This window comes from Salvelinus fontinalis, chromosome 4, assembly GCF_029448725.1.
Source record: "Salvelinus fontinalis isolate EN_2023a chromosome 4, ASM2944872v1, whole genome shotgun sequence".
NCBI classification, from domain to species: domain Eukaryota; kingdom Metazoa; phylum Chordata; class Actinopteri; order Salmoniformes; family Salmonidae; genus Salvelinus; species Salvelinus fontinalis.
The window spans coordinates 73,888,258-73,905,880 of record NC_074668.1 but is presented as its reverse complement, the minus strand read 5'-3'; the positions used below and the strand labels follow the sequence as shown (position 1 = coordinate 73,905,880).

Below are 17,623 nucleotides of genomic sequence, written 5' to 3'. Positions count from 1 at the left end.
AAATTAAGTGCCACATTAACCATGCAGCTTTTGGTAAACTAGGGGCTCGATTCAATCCCTATTGTCGTACTTGAAATTTGAAGGTAATTTCCGATTGCGCTGACATATGCAGTGTTTACCATGAACGCAAACTCTGCGAACGCAGGAACATTCCCATTAAAATGCCATTGCATGATAGGGCTTAACTTTGGCGATACGGATTTAATGGAGCCTTAGGTTCGCCATAAATATTGAATGGGTCACATCATGCCTCAAATGTCCCTTCGTCTGGACATACTGCTGTGCAAATCAAATACACTTCTAAAAGTGCAATGCAACAATCTAAATCTGCAATTATTGAATTCTATCCGGAATGTTCATATAATATTGTAAAATACTCATGAATTGCTTTTATTTCAGTGAGCCCCACAACAAGTGTAACAATCATCCCGACAATGATCACAACGATACCCACACTTTCAGGTAAATGACTGACAGAATGCACAATGAATAAATGACTGGGTATCCATCAATAAGCTAAGAAGGAACTGACATTTGTTTTTCTTGTCCCTCAGGAGTGAATGCCTCACACAATGACCAGGTCTGCAGCACATGGGGTAACTACCATTTCAAGACCTTCGACGGGGACTTTTTCCAGCTCCCCTCCACCTGCAACCATGTTGTGACCTCACTGTGTAAGAGCAGCTATGAGGCTTTCAACATCCAGATGAGGCGGCAGGTGGTGGACAACCAGCCCACCATTAGCAAGATCACCATGAAGCTGGATGGTGTAGTGGTGGAGCTATCCAAGGGAGTTGTTGTGGTCAATGGGCAGACGTGAGTTTCCCTGTCATTTGACTGATTCGCCATTCTGCAAGCACCTCTCTTGAGGATTTTGTGCTACATTCTGGAATTTAATAAACATTACAATCATAATGTATAGGATGACCTTTAAACATCTTCTTCCTCCTGAAGGGTGACCCTGCCGTTCAGCTTGTCTGGAGTCAGCATCGTGAAGACTACATCCAATGTGAAGGTCGTAGCCAAACTGGGGCTGGTTGCTGTTTGGAACAAGGATGACTCCCTAATGGTAAAATACCTGCTTCTCAAATTTTACTCTTCAATGGTTGATTAGTTAATAATGTTACATTTGTCTGTAGATTAAAAGCATAGCATCTTTGCCTTCAATGGCAATGATCAGCAGTTGATCGTGATGGGGGAGACACCTGTTTTTTGCTGCACCTTGTTGGCTGAAGCACTGTCTACTCCCCTCCTAAAATATTAACATTGAAAGGCAGAATTACCTGAAGAACGAGGATGAATTAAACAGGATATGGGAAGATGTATACGCTATACACACACAGGCTAATGTTCCAATGTTTATTTGATGAAGTGTTTGCAAATATTTGTAGATTTGAATTACATTTTCTGTCACTCCCCAATACAAAGACTTTCATAAGAAGACTTTAATACAAAGAATTTAATACAAATAAAGAGTATTAACATGGAGGATAGCCAAGACTGAACATGTGAATGGTGCTGAACAGGATGAGATTTTGTGAACAAAACAAATTGTATCTGGTCATTCTGCAGATTGAAATGAACGAGAAGTACAGAAACCAGACCTGCGGACTGTGTGGTGACTTCAATGAAGTCCAAACATACAACGAGTTCATCATCAATGGTAAAATAATTTCTGAAAATGCCAAAACTGAAATGTAACTACATTACATACTGTAGGTGGAAAATCTAATTGTCAATGTTTGTGCTGTTGCAGGTGGGGAACTCTCTAGCTCTGACTATGGAAACCTCTGGAAACTGGATGGCCCGCTGGAAGTCTGTGAGGAGCCTATGCTAACTTCTGTGGAGAGTTGTGGAGATGAGGTATTCCAATTCAAACCACAGAAGAAGAATACGAAACAATGTTAATAGAAGTTAGAAATAGCAATTAATCCATGTGATCCAACAAATGTTTTCTATATGGTAACCTTTTGTGGTTTGTCTCTATTTGTAGGAATTTTGTCAGCAGCTACTCTCCAGTGCAGCTTTCAGTAGCTGCGCTAATTATTTGGACATGGACTCCTTCATCAAGACCTGCCTTGCAGACCTGTGCCACTGTGATAACAGCACCAACTCCTTCTGCCTGTGCAACACCATCTCAGAGTACTCCCGTCAGTGTGTTCACGCAGGGGGGAAGCCCCAGCAATGGAGGACTGAACAGTTCTGCTGTAAGCATGCATATACTCTTCAACATGACCAGCAAACACTAAACGATCATGTTCACAATCTATTTTAAGGAAACAGTTAATCACAATGTTTATTTTCTCAGATAAGACATGCCCCTACAACATGGAGTACCAGGAGTGTGGAAGCCCCTGTGTTGACACCTGCTCCAACCCAGAGGCCAGACAGTTGTGTGAAGACCACTGTACAGACGGCTGCTTCTGTCCTCTAGGTACCACATAGGTTCAACTCTGTTGTACAAGTTAACCTTAAGCACATCATGAAAACACCACACCTTTTACCCATTATGCCTTTTATGTCAACGTGTGCAGAAGTCTTTGATAATGAAATAAGTAAATATTGGATGTTTCTCTCAGTTACTTTCTCGAGTCAGTGAAGTTCTCTGTGTAAAGAACATTAGAATAATTTAAATCTACTGAATTCTGCCTGATCTCTCACCAAATAGGTACTGTTTTTGATGATGTCAGCAACAGTGGCTGTATTCCATTGAGCGAATGCCTTTGTGTCCACAATGGACAAGTATACAAATCTGGAGAATCTTACACCAGCAACTGTAAAGAATGGTAGGCCAAGTACATCATCTGATTTAAACATCACATATCCCATGCCTCATTTCCATGAATCATGCAAAAATCTACATTGTGATTATAGAAACTATATCATAAATATTTATAAAATACTGTATGAATGCAGTTGTGATATGAGCCTGTAAATGTTCCCTTTAGCAAATGTGCTGGTGGTCAGTGGGCCTGTACAGACAAGGACTGTCCTGGGACCTGCTCTGTGGAGGGAGGATCCCACATCAACACCTATGATGGGAAAGCCTACACCTTCCATGGGGACTGCTCTTACATTCTGACCAAGGTCAGTTCATGTGGTGCAGTATAGCAAAGCAATAGATGCAAGTAGAAACTCTTGATACGTTTACAGTGCAAACTAAGGTGAAAAGGTGAGGTAAAATAGCTTTTCCTGAAGCCATATGTTGACATAGAAATGGGTCCAAACGAGTCACTCTCGTTACATGTTTTTGCCTTCAAACTCATGCTCGTTTTCTTTCAGCAATGCAATGGAACTGAATTCACCGTGCTGGGAGACATTGTGAAATGTGGGTTGACTGACACTCAGACCTGTATGAGGGCTGTTACCCTAGCCCTCTCCAGCAGATCCACTGTAAGACAACTCTCCAAATATGTTTCAGAGAAAATAACAGAATGACCTGTCAACCTTTTTCCAAACCAAATCACTTCTTGAAGATAATTATACTGGCTTGCAAATAAATGTCCCTAAAACTTTTTGACTACACACACAATAAACTTCTTAAAATTGCCCTGATTTGGCAAATATTGCCAGGCTGTTTGCAATCTTTTAAAATGCTCATGCATGGTAATGTTTGTGTCTCGAGGGGATTGTTCAATAAACATATATGAACCAATTAGATTTTTTTTGAATCCATTATCTTATCTAATTCACAGGTGATCCGAGTCCAGTCATGTGGAAGTGTTTTTGTAAATCAGATTCTTTCTCAGCTCCCACTCAATACAGGTGAGACAATCCATTGGAATGCCAAATTAAATTGTAGTGTGGATCAGTGTATGAACTCCATATCATTTATATTCACTAGATGAAGCCTTAATGATGTCCATCTATTTATTTCATGGATTGCAGCTGAAGTGACCGTCTTCAAGCCCTCCTCATTCTACATTGTTATACAGACAACTCTTGGAGTTCAACTTCAGATCCAGCTTTCACCAGTTATGCAGATCTACATAACTGCCATCTCATCCTACAAAGGAACAACCTGTGGTATGCTTCAGATTCATCCATCAGTTTCATACCTTTTTCTTCGGTATCTCTATTCATAAACATCTAATAACATCATATGGCTTCAATTATATTCCACAGGCCTTTGCGGAAACTACAATGACGTTCAGGCAGATGAGTTCAGAGTCATCAGTGGATTGGTGGAGGGCACAGCTGTAGCTTTTGCCAACACATGGAAAACCATGGCCAGCTGTCCTGATGTCAAGACTAGCTTTGAAAACCCCTGCAGTTTGAGCATCGAAAATGGTACATATTTATTAAGCCTACGGATTAATCACTATTTGAATGATTATAACAAAGTTATATAAGATAGTATATGCTTATGTTGATATTATGATTGTCTTTTTCACAGAGAAATATGCCCAGCACTGGTGTTCCATGTTATCGGATCCTAAAGGAGTGTTCTCCCCTTGCCATTCTGAAATAAGACCAGACACCTACAAAACCGTAAGTTAGTTAAGAAGGATACAATCATAAAGTAAAACCATTAAACTGTTATGTGATGAGTTTATAGTCTTGACACACTTTGACTCTTTTTCCAACAGAACTGCATGTATGACAGCTGTAACTGTGAGAAGAGTGAGGACTGCATGTGTGCTGCCGTCTCCTCTTATGTCCACGCGTGTGCTGCCAAGGGTATCCAGCTCAGTGGCTGGAGAGACACTATCTGCAGTGAGTAGACAGCACGGCACCATGGAGACCTCTCGCAATGTGTCATTATAATGAGTGCTGAAAATTGATTAGAATAGAATGATTTTACTGAAACAACAACAGTAGTTACTAAATACAAATAACCTGAAAACTGCACAAATACAAAGATATAAGGAAATCAATATCTTGCTAATACTACTCATATCTAATGACTTTTCTCAGATAAATTCGCCACCTGTCCCAGTCAAACAGTTTATACCTACAACATGACCAGCTGTGGACGCAGCTGCCGCTCACTGAGCATGACAGACCAATCTTGCCAGGTGAAGTTTGTTCTGGTGGACGGCTGTGGCTGTGCAGAGGGCACCTACATGGACGAGGCTGCCAAGTGTGTTGCCCCCACCAACTGTCCCTGCTATGACAAGGGCTCGGTGGTCCCTGCAGGAGAGACTATCAGCAGAGACGGTGCCACCTGGTAGGAACCTCCCTCATACATATAAAGACAGCAGGAGACAGCAGGAGCGGTAGAGATACTCTCAATGATTGGCTATGAAAGGCCAACTGACATTTATTCCTGAGGTGCTGAGTTGTTGCACCCTCGACAACTACTGTGATTATTATTATTATTTATGAACATTTGAACATCTTGGCCATGTTCTGTTATAATCTCCACCCGGCACAGCCAGAAGAGGACTGGCCACCCCTCATAGCCTGGTTCCTCTCTAGGTTTCTTACTAGGTTTTGTCCTTTCTAGGGAGTTTTTCCTAGCCACAGTGCTTCTACACCTGTATTGCTTGCTGTTTGGGGTTATAGGCTGTGTTTCTGTACAGCACTTCGATATATCAGCTGATGTAAGAAGGGCTATATAAATACATTTGATTTGATTTGATACATATAAAGCTAAGAGACCAAAATAAATACAAGTACAAATGAAACTTCATGGATATATTCAAAACTGTGTATTAAATCATGTCATAATGATATTTGCTGTTAATTTGATTATCTTACTATCTATAACTATTAATACTGTAACTATATTACAGTACTTGCAGACAAGGGACACTGAGTTGCACTGGGGGAGCAAGACAATTTAGTAAGTTTATGATCTTTGCTTTCAATTTATTAATTTAATTGATCAATTCATTTATAAAAAATATGGCTTAATATGATTTAACCCTTTACATGCATCCTTCACAAAACAGGTACATTTGAAATTAACCAAGAGGATTCAAGCAATTCATGTAAGACAATGTGATTAATTATGATGAATGTGGATATTTCTGGATATATGATAATTATATTCTGCTTGTTTGAGAATTGAAAATAGTTTTTTTTACTTGTATTCTCATATATCCCCAGTATGCACACTGCCAATGGTTTTCTTCAACTGCTCAAATGCACCTCCAGGAGTTTCAGGTTCAGAGTGTCAGAAGAGCTGCAAAACTCTGGACATGACCTGTGTGAGTCCCCCATTCACTCTAAATGGGATTGTCACATATTGTCACTATTATACTGAGTTTTGTGTTGACTGAACAAAAACTTTTGAGAATCTCAATTATGTCAAATACCCACCCCCCTCCTCCCCCGGTGTACAAAAACATCGTCCATATCTCTTTAATTTGCCATGACTTATGTGTGCACTTTGTTCAATCCCTTTAGATCAGCACAGAGTGCACATCAGGGTGTATGTGCCCCACTGGACTGGTGTCTGATGGGAACGGAGACTGCATCAAGGAGGAACTTTGTCCTTGTTCTCACAATGGAGCTACTTACCAAGCTGGAGAGACTCTTAAGGTTGACTGCAATACATGGTATGCCTGTTTTGTGTTTTACAACTCAGGGGGAGAAAACATAAAGAACACAGACTTACAAATAATGAAAAAAATGTCAGGCAATTTTTATGACATTATGTGTGTGTTGTTCACAGTACTTGCAAGGACAGTCAATGGCAGTGTACCACACATCTTTGTGATGGAGTTTGTGCAATTTACGGAGAGGGTCACTATATCACCTTTGATGAGAAAAGGTTCAACTTTAATGGAAACTGTGAATACACTCTCATTCAGGTTTGTGTCTCTTTATTTGGTAGAATTGTATCAGCATTGAAAGTGTGAATTTTAAACATATTAAGAATATTTTCCTTTCGCACAGGACTACTGTGGCAATACTAATGGCAGTGGCAGCTTCAGAGTTCTCACTGAGAACGTTCCTTGTGGAACTAAAGGCACCACCTGCTCCAAGACCATCAAGCTCTTCCTGGGGGTAATGAGCAACTTGACTTCACACAATACTGTACATTCCATCCCTCGTGTAAAGAACAATCAACAAATCATCAATCAAACATCAAGTTGAGATCCGATTTTAGACCAAGTTATGTATGAATACATATTTCTCTATTACAGACCAGTGAGCTCATATTGGCAGATGGGACCGCTCAAGTTGTCAGGAGTACTCCACAAGAGCAGTTTCCTAAACAGATCAGCCTTCTGGGGAATTATCTGGTTATTGAAGTCAAAAGTGGTCTAATCCTCATGTGGGACAAGAAGACCAGTCTCTTTATCAAGCTTAGCCCACAATACCAGGTACATTAAAATACTCTGATGAAGAAATGAATTCAGTATTCAGTCAAAACTGATATTACCAAGACTTTTGTAGAACCCTGCCAAATCAATCATTTTCATTCATGATCTCTTTTCTTCAGGGGCAAGTGTGTGGTCTGTGTGGAAACTATGATGGCAACGCAAACAATGACTTCACCACTAGAGCCCAGGCGACAGTTGTTGATCCGGTGGAATTTGGAAACAGCTGGAAAGTTTCATCAAGCTGCCCAAGTGTATCCGCTGTAGTGCACCCATGTGCCTCCAACCCGTACAGAGCGTCTTGGGCCCAGAAACAGTGCAGCATCATTAAGAGTGATGTCTTCGCAGCCTGCCAGAACCAGGTATGGATATATTCAACTTGGATACACTACTAGTAAGATATGTGGATTTGTCTTTTGTGGACTAAGAAATGTACTTCACCATGCAACTTCTGTATATCTTACAACACATTGCTGTGCTTTCAAGGTGGACCCCTCTCCTTACTACGATGCTTGTGTGAGAGACTCATGTGCTTGTGACAGTGGTGGAGACTGTGAGTGCTTCTGTACCGCTGTGGCAGCTTATGCAAAGGCCTGCAATGAAGCTGGAGCCTGCGTAGCCTGGAGAACCCCTCGAATTTGCCGTAAGTTTCTTCACAATCAACATTAAATGTGATTTTCAACTACATTACAGAACTTGTCAATTCATTACTGGACCAGGTTGACACATTATCATATTGGACAGTTGATCATGAAAAGGGATCATTATTCTAGTTCAATTAATGAACTATTTTTTGCCCATCATATTTTGTCCACCACAAACAGCACTGTTCTGTGATTACTACAACCCCACTGGAGAATGTGAGTGGCACTACAAGGCATGTGGAGCTCAGTGTATGAAGACCTGCAGAAACCCTTCCGGAGACTGTTCTACTTTAATTCCAGCATTGGAAGGTAGGGATATGATCATCTAACACATATTTTGTCTCACGTGGATATGACTTCTGAATATCAATTGTAATTGAAACTGACCCCAACAATGGTTATAAATATACATGCTGTGTGTCTGAGCAGCCTCAGGCTACATTTACACTGACTACTGTTATCCTTAACAAGACTTGACCTTTTGTAACCTCTTGGCTATTGTGCTTATTACAGGCTGCTATCCTAACTGTCCTGTGGCACAACCTTACTTCAATGAGGAGACAATGAAGTGTGTGGAGAGGGAACAATGTGGCTGTTATGACTATGAAGGAAACCAGTACACCAATGGACAGAATCTTCCGGCACAAAACTGTGAAACATGGTATGTTAAAATCATTCAATTCACAGTAACTGTGCTATTTCAGAGCATATTTTGAATGTTCTAACTGTGAAAGTATTAGGTTTTCTGTATTGTGTAAATTTTAGGGAAGAGGGTGGTAAAGGGGTTTGTCTAAGATGGGAAGGTCATGCTAGTTTTTCCATAGTGATGCCAATTATGGCTATATGGCAATCTGAAAACTTGCCTTGCTCCCCATACATTTCACAACTTACAGTACTTTATTACCAAGCCCTGACTAGTTATACCTCTATGATAATAATTTGAACAAAACATTTATGTCTATATCATTTGAAACTGTGAATAATTAAAACATGTAAATCATTGTTCTTCTTTTAAAGCACCTGCACAATGACTGGAGTGAGTTGTAGTTATAATGTAAATGGTAAGGATGACATCATCAAATAAAAGTAAAGTATTTAGCAATGACCAAAGCAACATTGATTGAATCTAATTTAAAATACTTTTTTTTATTGCAGATTGTACATGCTTGTATAATGGTAAACAACAGCCATATGGAGCAACCCTCTACAATACAACAGATGGGATTGGTAACTGCATAGTTGCTGTTTGCGCCGTGAACGGAACCATTACCAGGAACATTTCCCCTTGTCAAGTGACCACAACTCCAGTACCAACCACAACTTCCCCTCTGACCACAACAACAACACGGGCCTCTACGACAACGCTAAAGCCCACAACTGTCTTCCACTTCTCAACACCTGGTAAGCACAGAAACTCTTGAATGATTAAAGGGCAGCCCAATTTTTGCTAAATAGCATACTGGTAAATGGAAATCTTGATGGAACCTAATAGCAATTTGTATGTAAGATGGTAGTAGAGGTCTTCTCGGGTCCAAAACGGTGTTCGGGTCCAGGTGGACCTGGACCCGAACAGACCTGAGGACAATCAGACCCAAACACGAATGGACCCGACGACAACCAGACCTAGACCCGACCCATACCCTAACTGGTCCAGGTCTAGACCAGACCTGATTGGACCCGAGTGACAAAATAATTATATTTATCAGCCAAGATGCTCCTCTGGTTAATTTGTATATTTTGTATATTTTGTCTAGGCCTTCTATAAGTCAATAAATTCACCATATTAGCGTAAAATAAATATGGTACAAGCTATGCAGAACTGTGGTCGGGTCTATTCAGGTCCACTCAGGTCAATCAGCATTAAGACCAATGACAATCAAACATGACTCGGCCCGGACCAGAAGGAAAAGTTCGAATTTTGGACCCGTACCAGCTCGGGCCCCTGGTGGAGTCTGGGGTATTCGGGTTCGGGTGGACCCTACTGTAGGTGGTAGTGATGAGCTTAATTCATGTTGACGATATGTTCAAATTGAATATGAATGATAAGTATTGTAAATACGAGCTATTTGGTAAATTAAAATGTTATCATTCTAGCCAAGTTAACTAAAGATACATCTTTTTCAAAAACAGAACCAACATCTACTTCAACTTGGTCTTCCACAACAATGGAGATGACCCCTAAAATCACCACAAGTTCATCATTAAATCCTTCAACTACATCATCAGGACCAAGTACAGTCACAATTCCAAAACCGACAACTGTAACTACAACAACTATGGTACCCTCAACAAGTGGAGAAGTAGCTACATCGACCACGGCCGAAACGTCAACAAAGGAAGAAACCACAAATGAGACGATCACATCTACAAAGCCACCTAAAGTAGTCACCACTGGTATCGCAACAACGACATCACATGTCACCAGAACACCTTCAGTGACTATGATTGAGTCAATTACAAAAACACTTCCTCACCTAACAGGTACATTGTGGCCTTTAACATCAACAACAAATCCCTTAACAACAACAGAATCAGTCATCACAGGTGGAATATTGACAACAGAGCCTCACTCCCAAATTACCAATCCAACTACATCCGGGATATTCACACACACCACAGCATCATCATCTACAACTGAAAATGTTGAAGCCTCTACCTCAACATCACAGCCCTCAACTTCAATCACAACTACAAATGCACCCACAACAACTGCAGAGGTAACTACATATACTACCACTGAAAGTTCAACACAGCCGCATAAAATTGTCACCGCTGGTCCAACAACCACTTCCACCACAGTAATTGTTGAAACCTCTACCTCAACATCACAGCCCACATCAACAGGTGAAGAAACAACAGGGCCAGTTGGCATTACTTCCAATCCAATGACTTCAACCACAACAACAAAGGAACCCACCACAAATGCAGAGGAAATTACACCTACCACAGGTGGAACTACAACAGTTGAAGGATCCACAACAGAGACCATTCCATCTACATCCACAGTGCCAACTAAAGGAGTCACCACTGGCCCAACAACCACTTCTACCACCGTAAGTGTTGAAACCTCTACCTCAACACCACAGCCCACATCAACAGGTGAAGAAACAACAGGGCCAGTTGGCATTACTTCCAATCCCACGACTTCAACCACGACAACTGCAGAGGTAATTACACCTACCACAGGTGGAACTACAACAGTTGAAGGATCCACAACGGAAACCATTCCATCTACATCCACAGTGCCACCTAAAGGAGTCACCACTGGCCCAACAACCACTTCCACCACCGTAAGTGTTGAAACCTCTACCTCAACACCACAGCCCACATCAACAGGTGAAGAAACAACAGGGCCAGTTGGCATTACTTCCATTCCCACGACTTCAACCACAACAACTGCAGAGGTAATTACACCTACCACAGGTGGAACTACAACAGTTGAAGAAACCACAACGGAGACCATTCCATCTACATCCACAGTGCCACCTAAAGGAGTCACCACTGGCCCAACAACCACTTCCACCACCGTAAGTGTTGAAACCTCTAGTTCAACTCCACAGCCCACATCAACAGGTGAAGAAACAACAGGGCCAGTTGGCATTACTTCCATTCCCACGACTTCAACCACAACAACTGCAGAGGTAATTACACCTACCACAGGTGGAACTACAAGAGTTGAAGAAACCACAACGGAGACCATTCCATCTACATCCACAGTGCCACCTAAAGGAGTCACCACTGGCCCAACAACCACTTCCACCACCGTAAGTGTTGAAACCTCTAGTTCAACTCCACAGCCCACATCAACAGGTGAAGAAACAACAGGGCCAGTTGGCATTACTTCCATTCCCACGACTTCAACCACAACAACTGCAGAGGTAATTACACCTACCACAGGTTTAACTACAACAGTTGAAGAAACCACAACGGAGACCATTCCATCTACATCCACAGTGCCACCTAAAGAAGTCACCACTGGCCCAACAACCACTTCCACCACCGTAAGTGTTGAAACCTCTACCTCAACACCACAGCCCACATCAACAGGTGAAGAAACAACAGGGCCAGTTGGCATTACTTCCAATCCAACGACTTCAACCACAACAACTGCAGAGGTAATTACACCTACCACAGGTGGAACTACAACAGTTGAAGGATCCACAACAGAGACCATTCCATCTACATCCACAGTGCCCCCTAAAGGAGTCACCACTGGCCCAACAACCACTTCCACCACCGTAAGTGTTGAAACCTCTACCTCAACACCACAGCCCACATCAACAGGTGAAGAAACAACAGGGCCAGTTGGCATTACTTCCATTCCCACGACTTCAACCACAACAACAGCAGAGGTAATTACACCTACCACAGGTTTAACTACAACAGTTGAAGAAACCACAACGGAGACCATTCCATCTACATCCACAGTGCCACCTAAAGAAGTCACCACTGGCCCAACAACCACTTCCACCAGCGTAAGTGTTGAAACCTCTACCTCAACACCACAGCCCACATCAACAGGTGAAGAAACAACAGGGCCAGTTGGCATTACTTCCAATCCCACGACTTCAACCACAACAACAGCAGAGGTAATTACACCTACCACAGGTGGAACTACAACAGTTGAAGAAACCACAACGGAGACCATTCCATCTACATCCACAGTGCCACCTAATGAAGTCACCACTGGCCCAACAACCACTTCCACCACCGTAAGTGTTGAAACCTCTACCACAACACCACAGCCCACATCAACAGGTGAAGAAACAACAGGGCCAGTTGGCATTACTTCCATTCCCACGACTTCAACCACAACAACAGCAGAGGTAATTACACCTACCACAGGTTTAACTACAACAGTTGAAGAAACCACAACGGAGACCATTCCATCTACATCCACAGTGCCACCTAAAGAAGTCACCACTGGCCCAACAACCACTTCCACCACCGTAAGTGTTGAAACCTCTAGCTCAACACCACAGCCCACATCAACAGGTGAAGAAACAACAGGGCCAGTTGGCATTACTTCCAATCCCACGACTTCAACCACAACAACTGCAGAGGTAATTACACCTACCACAGGTGGAACTACAACAGTTGAAGAAACCACAACGGAGACCATTCCATCTACATCCACAGTGCCACCTAAAGGAGTCACCAATGGCCCAACAACCACTTCCACCACCGTAAGTGTTGAAGCCTCTACCTCAACACCACAGCCCACATCAACAGGTGAAGAAACAACAGGGCCAGTTGGCATTACTTCCATTCCCACGACTTCAACCACAACAACTGCAGAGGTAATTACACCTACCACAGGTTTAACTACAACAGTTGAAGAAACCACAACGGAGACCATTCCATCTACATCCACAGTGCCACCTAAAGAAGTCACCACTGGCCCAACAACCACTTCCACCACCGTAAGTGTTGAAACCTCTAGCTCAACTCCACAGCCCACATCAACAGGTGAAGAAACAACAGGGCCAGTTGGCATTACTTCCAATCCCACGACTTCAACCACAACAACTGCAGAGGTAATTACACCTACCACAGGTGGAACTACAACAGTTGAAGAAACCACAACGGAGACCATTCCATCTACATCCACAGTGCCACCTAAAGGAGTCACCAATGGCCCAACAACCACTTCCACCACCGTAAGTGTTGAAACCTCTACCTCAACACCACAGCCCACATCAACAGGTGAAGAAACAACAGGGCCAGTTGGCATTACTTCCATTCCCACGACTTCAACCACAACAACTGCAGAGGTAATTACACCTACCACAGGTGGAACTACAACAGTTGAAGAAACCACAACGGAGATCATTCCATCTACATCCACAGTGCCACCTAAAGAAGTCACCACTGGCCCAACAACCACTTCCACCACCGTAAGTGTTGAAACCTCTACCTCAACACCACAGCCCACATCAACAGGTGAAGAAACAACAGGGCCAGTTGGCATTACATCCAATCCCACAACTTCAACCACAACAACTGCAGAGGTAATTACACCTACCACAGGTGGAACAACAACAGTTGAAGGATCCACAACAGAGACCATTCCATCTACATCCACAGTGCCCCCTAAAGGAGTCACCACTGGCCCAACAACCAGTTCCACCACCGTAAGTGTTGAAACTTCTAGCTCAACACCACAGCCCACATCAACAGGTGAAGAAACAACAGGGCCAGTTGGCATTACTTCCAATCCCACGACTTCAACCACAACAACTGCAGAGGTAATTACACCTACCACAGGTGGAACTACAACAGTTGAAGAAACCACAACGGAGACCATTCCATCTACATCCACAGTGCCACCTAAAGAAGTCACCACTGGCCCAACAACCACTTCCACCACCGTAAGTGTTGAAACCTCTACCTCAACACCACAGCCCACATCAACAGGTGAAGAAACAACAGGGCCAGTTGGCATGACTTCCAATCCAACGACTTCAACCACAACAACTGCAGAGGTAATTACACCTACCACAGGTGGAACAACAACAGTTGAAGGATCCACAACAGAGACCATTCCATCTACATCCACAGTGCCCCCTAAAGGAGTCACCACTGGCCCAACAACCACTTCCACCACCGTAAGTGTTGAAACCTCTACCTCAACACCACAGCCCACATCAACAGGTGAAGAAACAACAGGGCCAGTTGGCATTACTTCCAATCCCACGACTTCAACCACAACAACTGCAGAGGTAATTACACCTACCACAGGTGGAACTACAACAGTTGAAGAAACCACAACGGAGACCATTCCATCTACATCCATAGTGCCCCCTAAAGGAGTCACCACTGGCCCAACAACCAGTTCCACCACCGTAAGTGTTGAAACCTCTAGCTCAACTCCACAGCCCACATCAACAGGTGAAGAAACAACAGGGCCAGTTGGCATTACTTCCAATCCCACGACTTCAACCACAACAACTGCAGAGGTAATTACACCTACCACAGGTTTAACTACAACAGTTGAAGAAACCACAACGGAGACCATTCCATCTACATCCACAGTGCCACCTAAAGGAGTCACCAATGGCCCAACAACCACTTCCACCACCGTAAGTGTTGAAACCTCTACCTCAACACCACAGCCCACATCAACAGGTGAAGAAACAACAGGGCCAGTTGGCATTACTTCCAATCCCACGACTTCAACCACAACAACTGCAGAGGTAATTACACCTACCACAGGTGGAACTACAACAGTTGAAGAAACCACAACGGAGACCATTCCATCTACATCCACAGTGCCACCTAAAGAAGTCACCACTGGCCCAACAACCACTTCCACCACCGTAAGTGTTGAAACCTCTACCTCAACACCACAGCCCACATCAACAGGTGAAGAAACAACAGGGCCAGTTGGCATTACTTCCAATCCAACGACTTCAACCACAACAACTGCAGAGGTAATTACACCTACCACAGGTGGAACAACAACAGTTGAAGGATCCACAACAGAGACCATTCCATCTACATCCACAGTGCCCCCTAAAGGAGTCACCACTGGCCCAACAACCAGTTCCACCACCGTAAGTGTTGAAACTTCTAGCTCAACACCACAGCCCACATCAACAGGTGAAGAAACAACAGGGCCAGTTGGCATTACTTCCAATCCCACGACTTCAACCACAACAACTGCAGAGGTAATTACACCTACCACAGGTGGAACTACAACAGTTGAAGAAACCACAACGGAGACCATTCCATCTACATCCACAGTGCCACCTAAAGAAGTCACCACTGGCCCAACAACCACTTCCACCACCGTAAGTGTTGAAACCTCTACCTCAACACCACAGCCCACATCAACAGGTGAAGAAACAACAGGGCCAGTTGGCATGACTTCCAATCCAACGACTTCAACCACAACAACTGCAGAGGTAATTACACCTACCACAGGTGGAACAACAACAGTTGAAGGATCCACAACAGAGACCATTCCATCTACATCCACAGTGCCCCCTAAAGGAGTCACCACTGGCCCAACAACCACTTCCACCACCGTAAGTGTTGAAACCTCTACCTCAACACCACAGCCCACATCAACAGGTGAAGAAACAACAGGGCCAGTTGGCATTACTTCCAATCCCACGACTTCAACCACAACAACTGCAGAGGTAATTACACCTACCACAGGTGGAACTACAACAGTTGAAGAAACCACAACGGAGACCATTCCATCTACATCCACAGTGCCACCTAAAGAAGTCACCACTGGCCCAACAACCACTTCCACCACCGTAAGTGTTGAAACCTCTAGCTCAACTCCACAGCCCACATCAACAGGTGAAGAAACAACAGGGCCAGTTGGCATTACTTCCAATCCCACGACTTCAACCACAACAACTGCAGAGGTAATTACACCTACCACAGGTGGAACTACAACAGTTGAAGAAACCACAACGGAGACCATTCCATCTACATCCACAGTGCCACCTAAAGGAGTCACCAATGGCCCAACAACCACTTCCACCACCGTAAGTGTTGAAACCTCTACCTCAACACCACAGCCCACATCAACAGGTGAAGAAACAACAGGGCCAGTTGGCATTACTTCCAATCCCACGACTTCAACCACAACAACTGCAGAGGTAATTACACCTACCACAGGTGGAACTACAACAGTTGAAGAAACCACAACGGAGACCATTCCATCTACATCCACAGTGCCACCTAAAGAAGTCACCACTGGCCCAACAACCACTTCCACCACCGTAAGTGTTGAAACCTCTACCTCAACACCACAGCCCACATCAACAGGTGAAGAAACAACAGGGCCAGTTGGCATTACTTCCAATCCAACGACTTCAACCACAACAACTGCAGAGGTAATTACACCTACCACAGGTGGAACAACAACAGTTGAAGGATCCACAACAGAGACCATTCCATCTACATCCACAGTGCCCCCTAAAGGAGTCACCACTGGCCCAACAACCAGTTCCACCACCGTAAGTGTTGAAACCTCTACCTCAACACCACAGCCCACATCAACAGGTGAAGAAACAACAGGGCCAGTTGGCATTACTTCCAATCCCACGACTTCAACCACAACAACTGCAGAGGTAATTACACCTACCACAGGTGGAACTACAACAGTTGAAGAAACCACAACGGAGACCATTCCATCTACATCCACAGTGCCCCCTAAAGGAGTCACCACTGGCCCAACAACCACTTCCACCACCGTAACTGTTGAAACCTCTACCTCAACACCACAGCCCACATCAACAGGTGAAGAAACAACAGGGCCAGTTGGCATTACTTCCATTCCCACGACTTCAACCACAACAACAGCAGAGGTAATTACACCTACCACAGGTTTAACTACAACAGTTGAAGAAACCACAACGGAGACCATTCCATCTACATCCACAGTGCCCCCTAAAGGAGTCACCACTGGCCCAACAACCACTTCCACCACCGTAAGTGTTGAAACCTCTACCTCAACACCACAGCCCACATCAACAGGTGAAGAAACAACAGGGCCAGTTGGCATTACTTCCAATCCAACGACTTCAACCACAACAACTGCAGAGGTAATTACACCTACCACAGGTGGAACAACAACAGTTGAAGGATCCACAACAGAGACCATTCCATCTACATCCACAGTGCCCCCTAAAGGAGTCACCACTGGCCCAACAACCAGTTCCACCACCGTAAGTGTTGAAACCT

The 17,623-nt window shown here is 43.7% G+C and overlaps 1 protein-coding gene across 1 annotated transcript in view; it reads left to right on the top strand.

Annotated features, from left to right (window-relative positions):
• Positions 1-17,623, top strand: part of LOC129852925 (mucin-2-like) — a 39,548-nt gene that overhangs the window by 11,985 nt on the left and 9,940 nt on the right. The window contains exons 10-38 of the mRNA XM_055918523.1: positions 549-816; positions 955-1,069; positions 1,573-1,663; positions 1,757-1,863; positions 1,994-2,207; positions 2,309-2,434; positions 2,669-2,786; positions 2,949-3,087; positions 3,283-3,393; positions 3,696-3,765; positions 3,889-4,026; positions 4,126-4,290; positions 4,397-4,491; positions 4,590-4,716; positions 4,918-5,170; positions 5,739-5,791; positions 6,049-6,155; positions 6,355-6,506; positions 6,623-6,761; positions 6,847-6,957; positions 7,098-7,277; positions 7,397-7,636; positions 7,761-7,917; positions 8,099-8,227; positions 8,432-8,579; positions 8,936-8,979; positions 9,074-9,257; positions 10,806-12,630; positions 15,034-17,179. Of these exons, the coding sequence (XP_055774498.1) occupies positions 549-816; positions 955-1,069; positions 1,573-1,663; positions 1,757-1,863; positions 1,994-2,207; positions 2,309-2,434; positions 2,669-2,786; positions 2,949-3,087; positions 3,283-3,393; positions 3,696-3,765; positions 3,889-4,026; positions 4,126-4,290; positions 4,397-4,491; positions 4,590-4,716; positions 4,918-5,170; positions 5,739-5,791; positions 6,049-6,155; positions 6,355-6,506; positions 6,623-6,761; positions 6,847-6,957; positions 7,098-7,277; positions 7,397-7,636; positions 7,761-7,917; positions 8,099-8,227; positions 8,432-8,579; positions 8,936-8,979; positions 9,074-9,257; positions 10,806-12,630; positions 15,034-17,179 (7,752 nt within the window). The remainder of the gene's footprint in view (positions 1-548; positions 817-954; positions 1,070-1,572; positions 1,664-1,756; positions 1,864-1,993; positions 2,208-2,308; positions 2,435-2,668; positions 2,787-2,948; positions 3,088-3,282; positions 3,394-3,695; positions 3,766-3,888; positions 4,027-4,125; positions 4,291-4,396; positions 4,492-4,589; positions 4,717-4,917; positions 5,171-5,738; positions 5,792-6,048; positions 6,156-6,354; positions 6,507-6,622; positions 6,762-6,846; positions 6,958-7,097; positions 7,278-7,396; positions 7,637-7,760; positions 7,918-8,098; positions 8,228-8,431; positions 8,580-8,935; positions 8,980-9,073; positions 9,258-10,805; positions 12,631-15,033; positions 17,180-17,623) is intronic.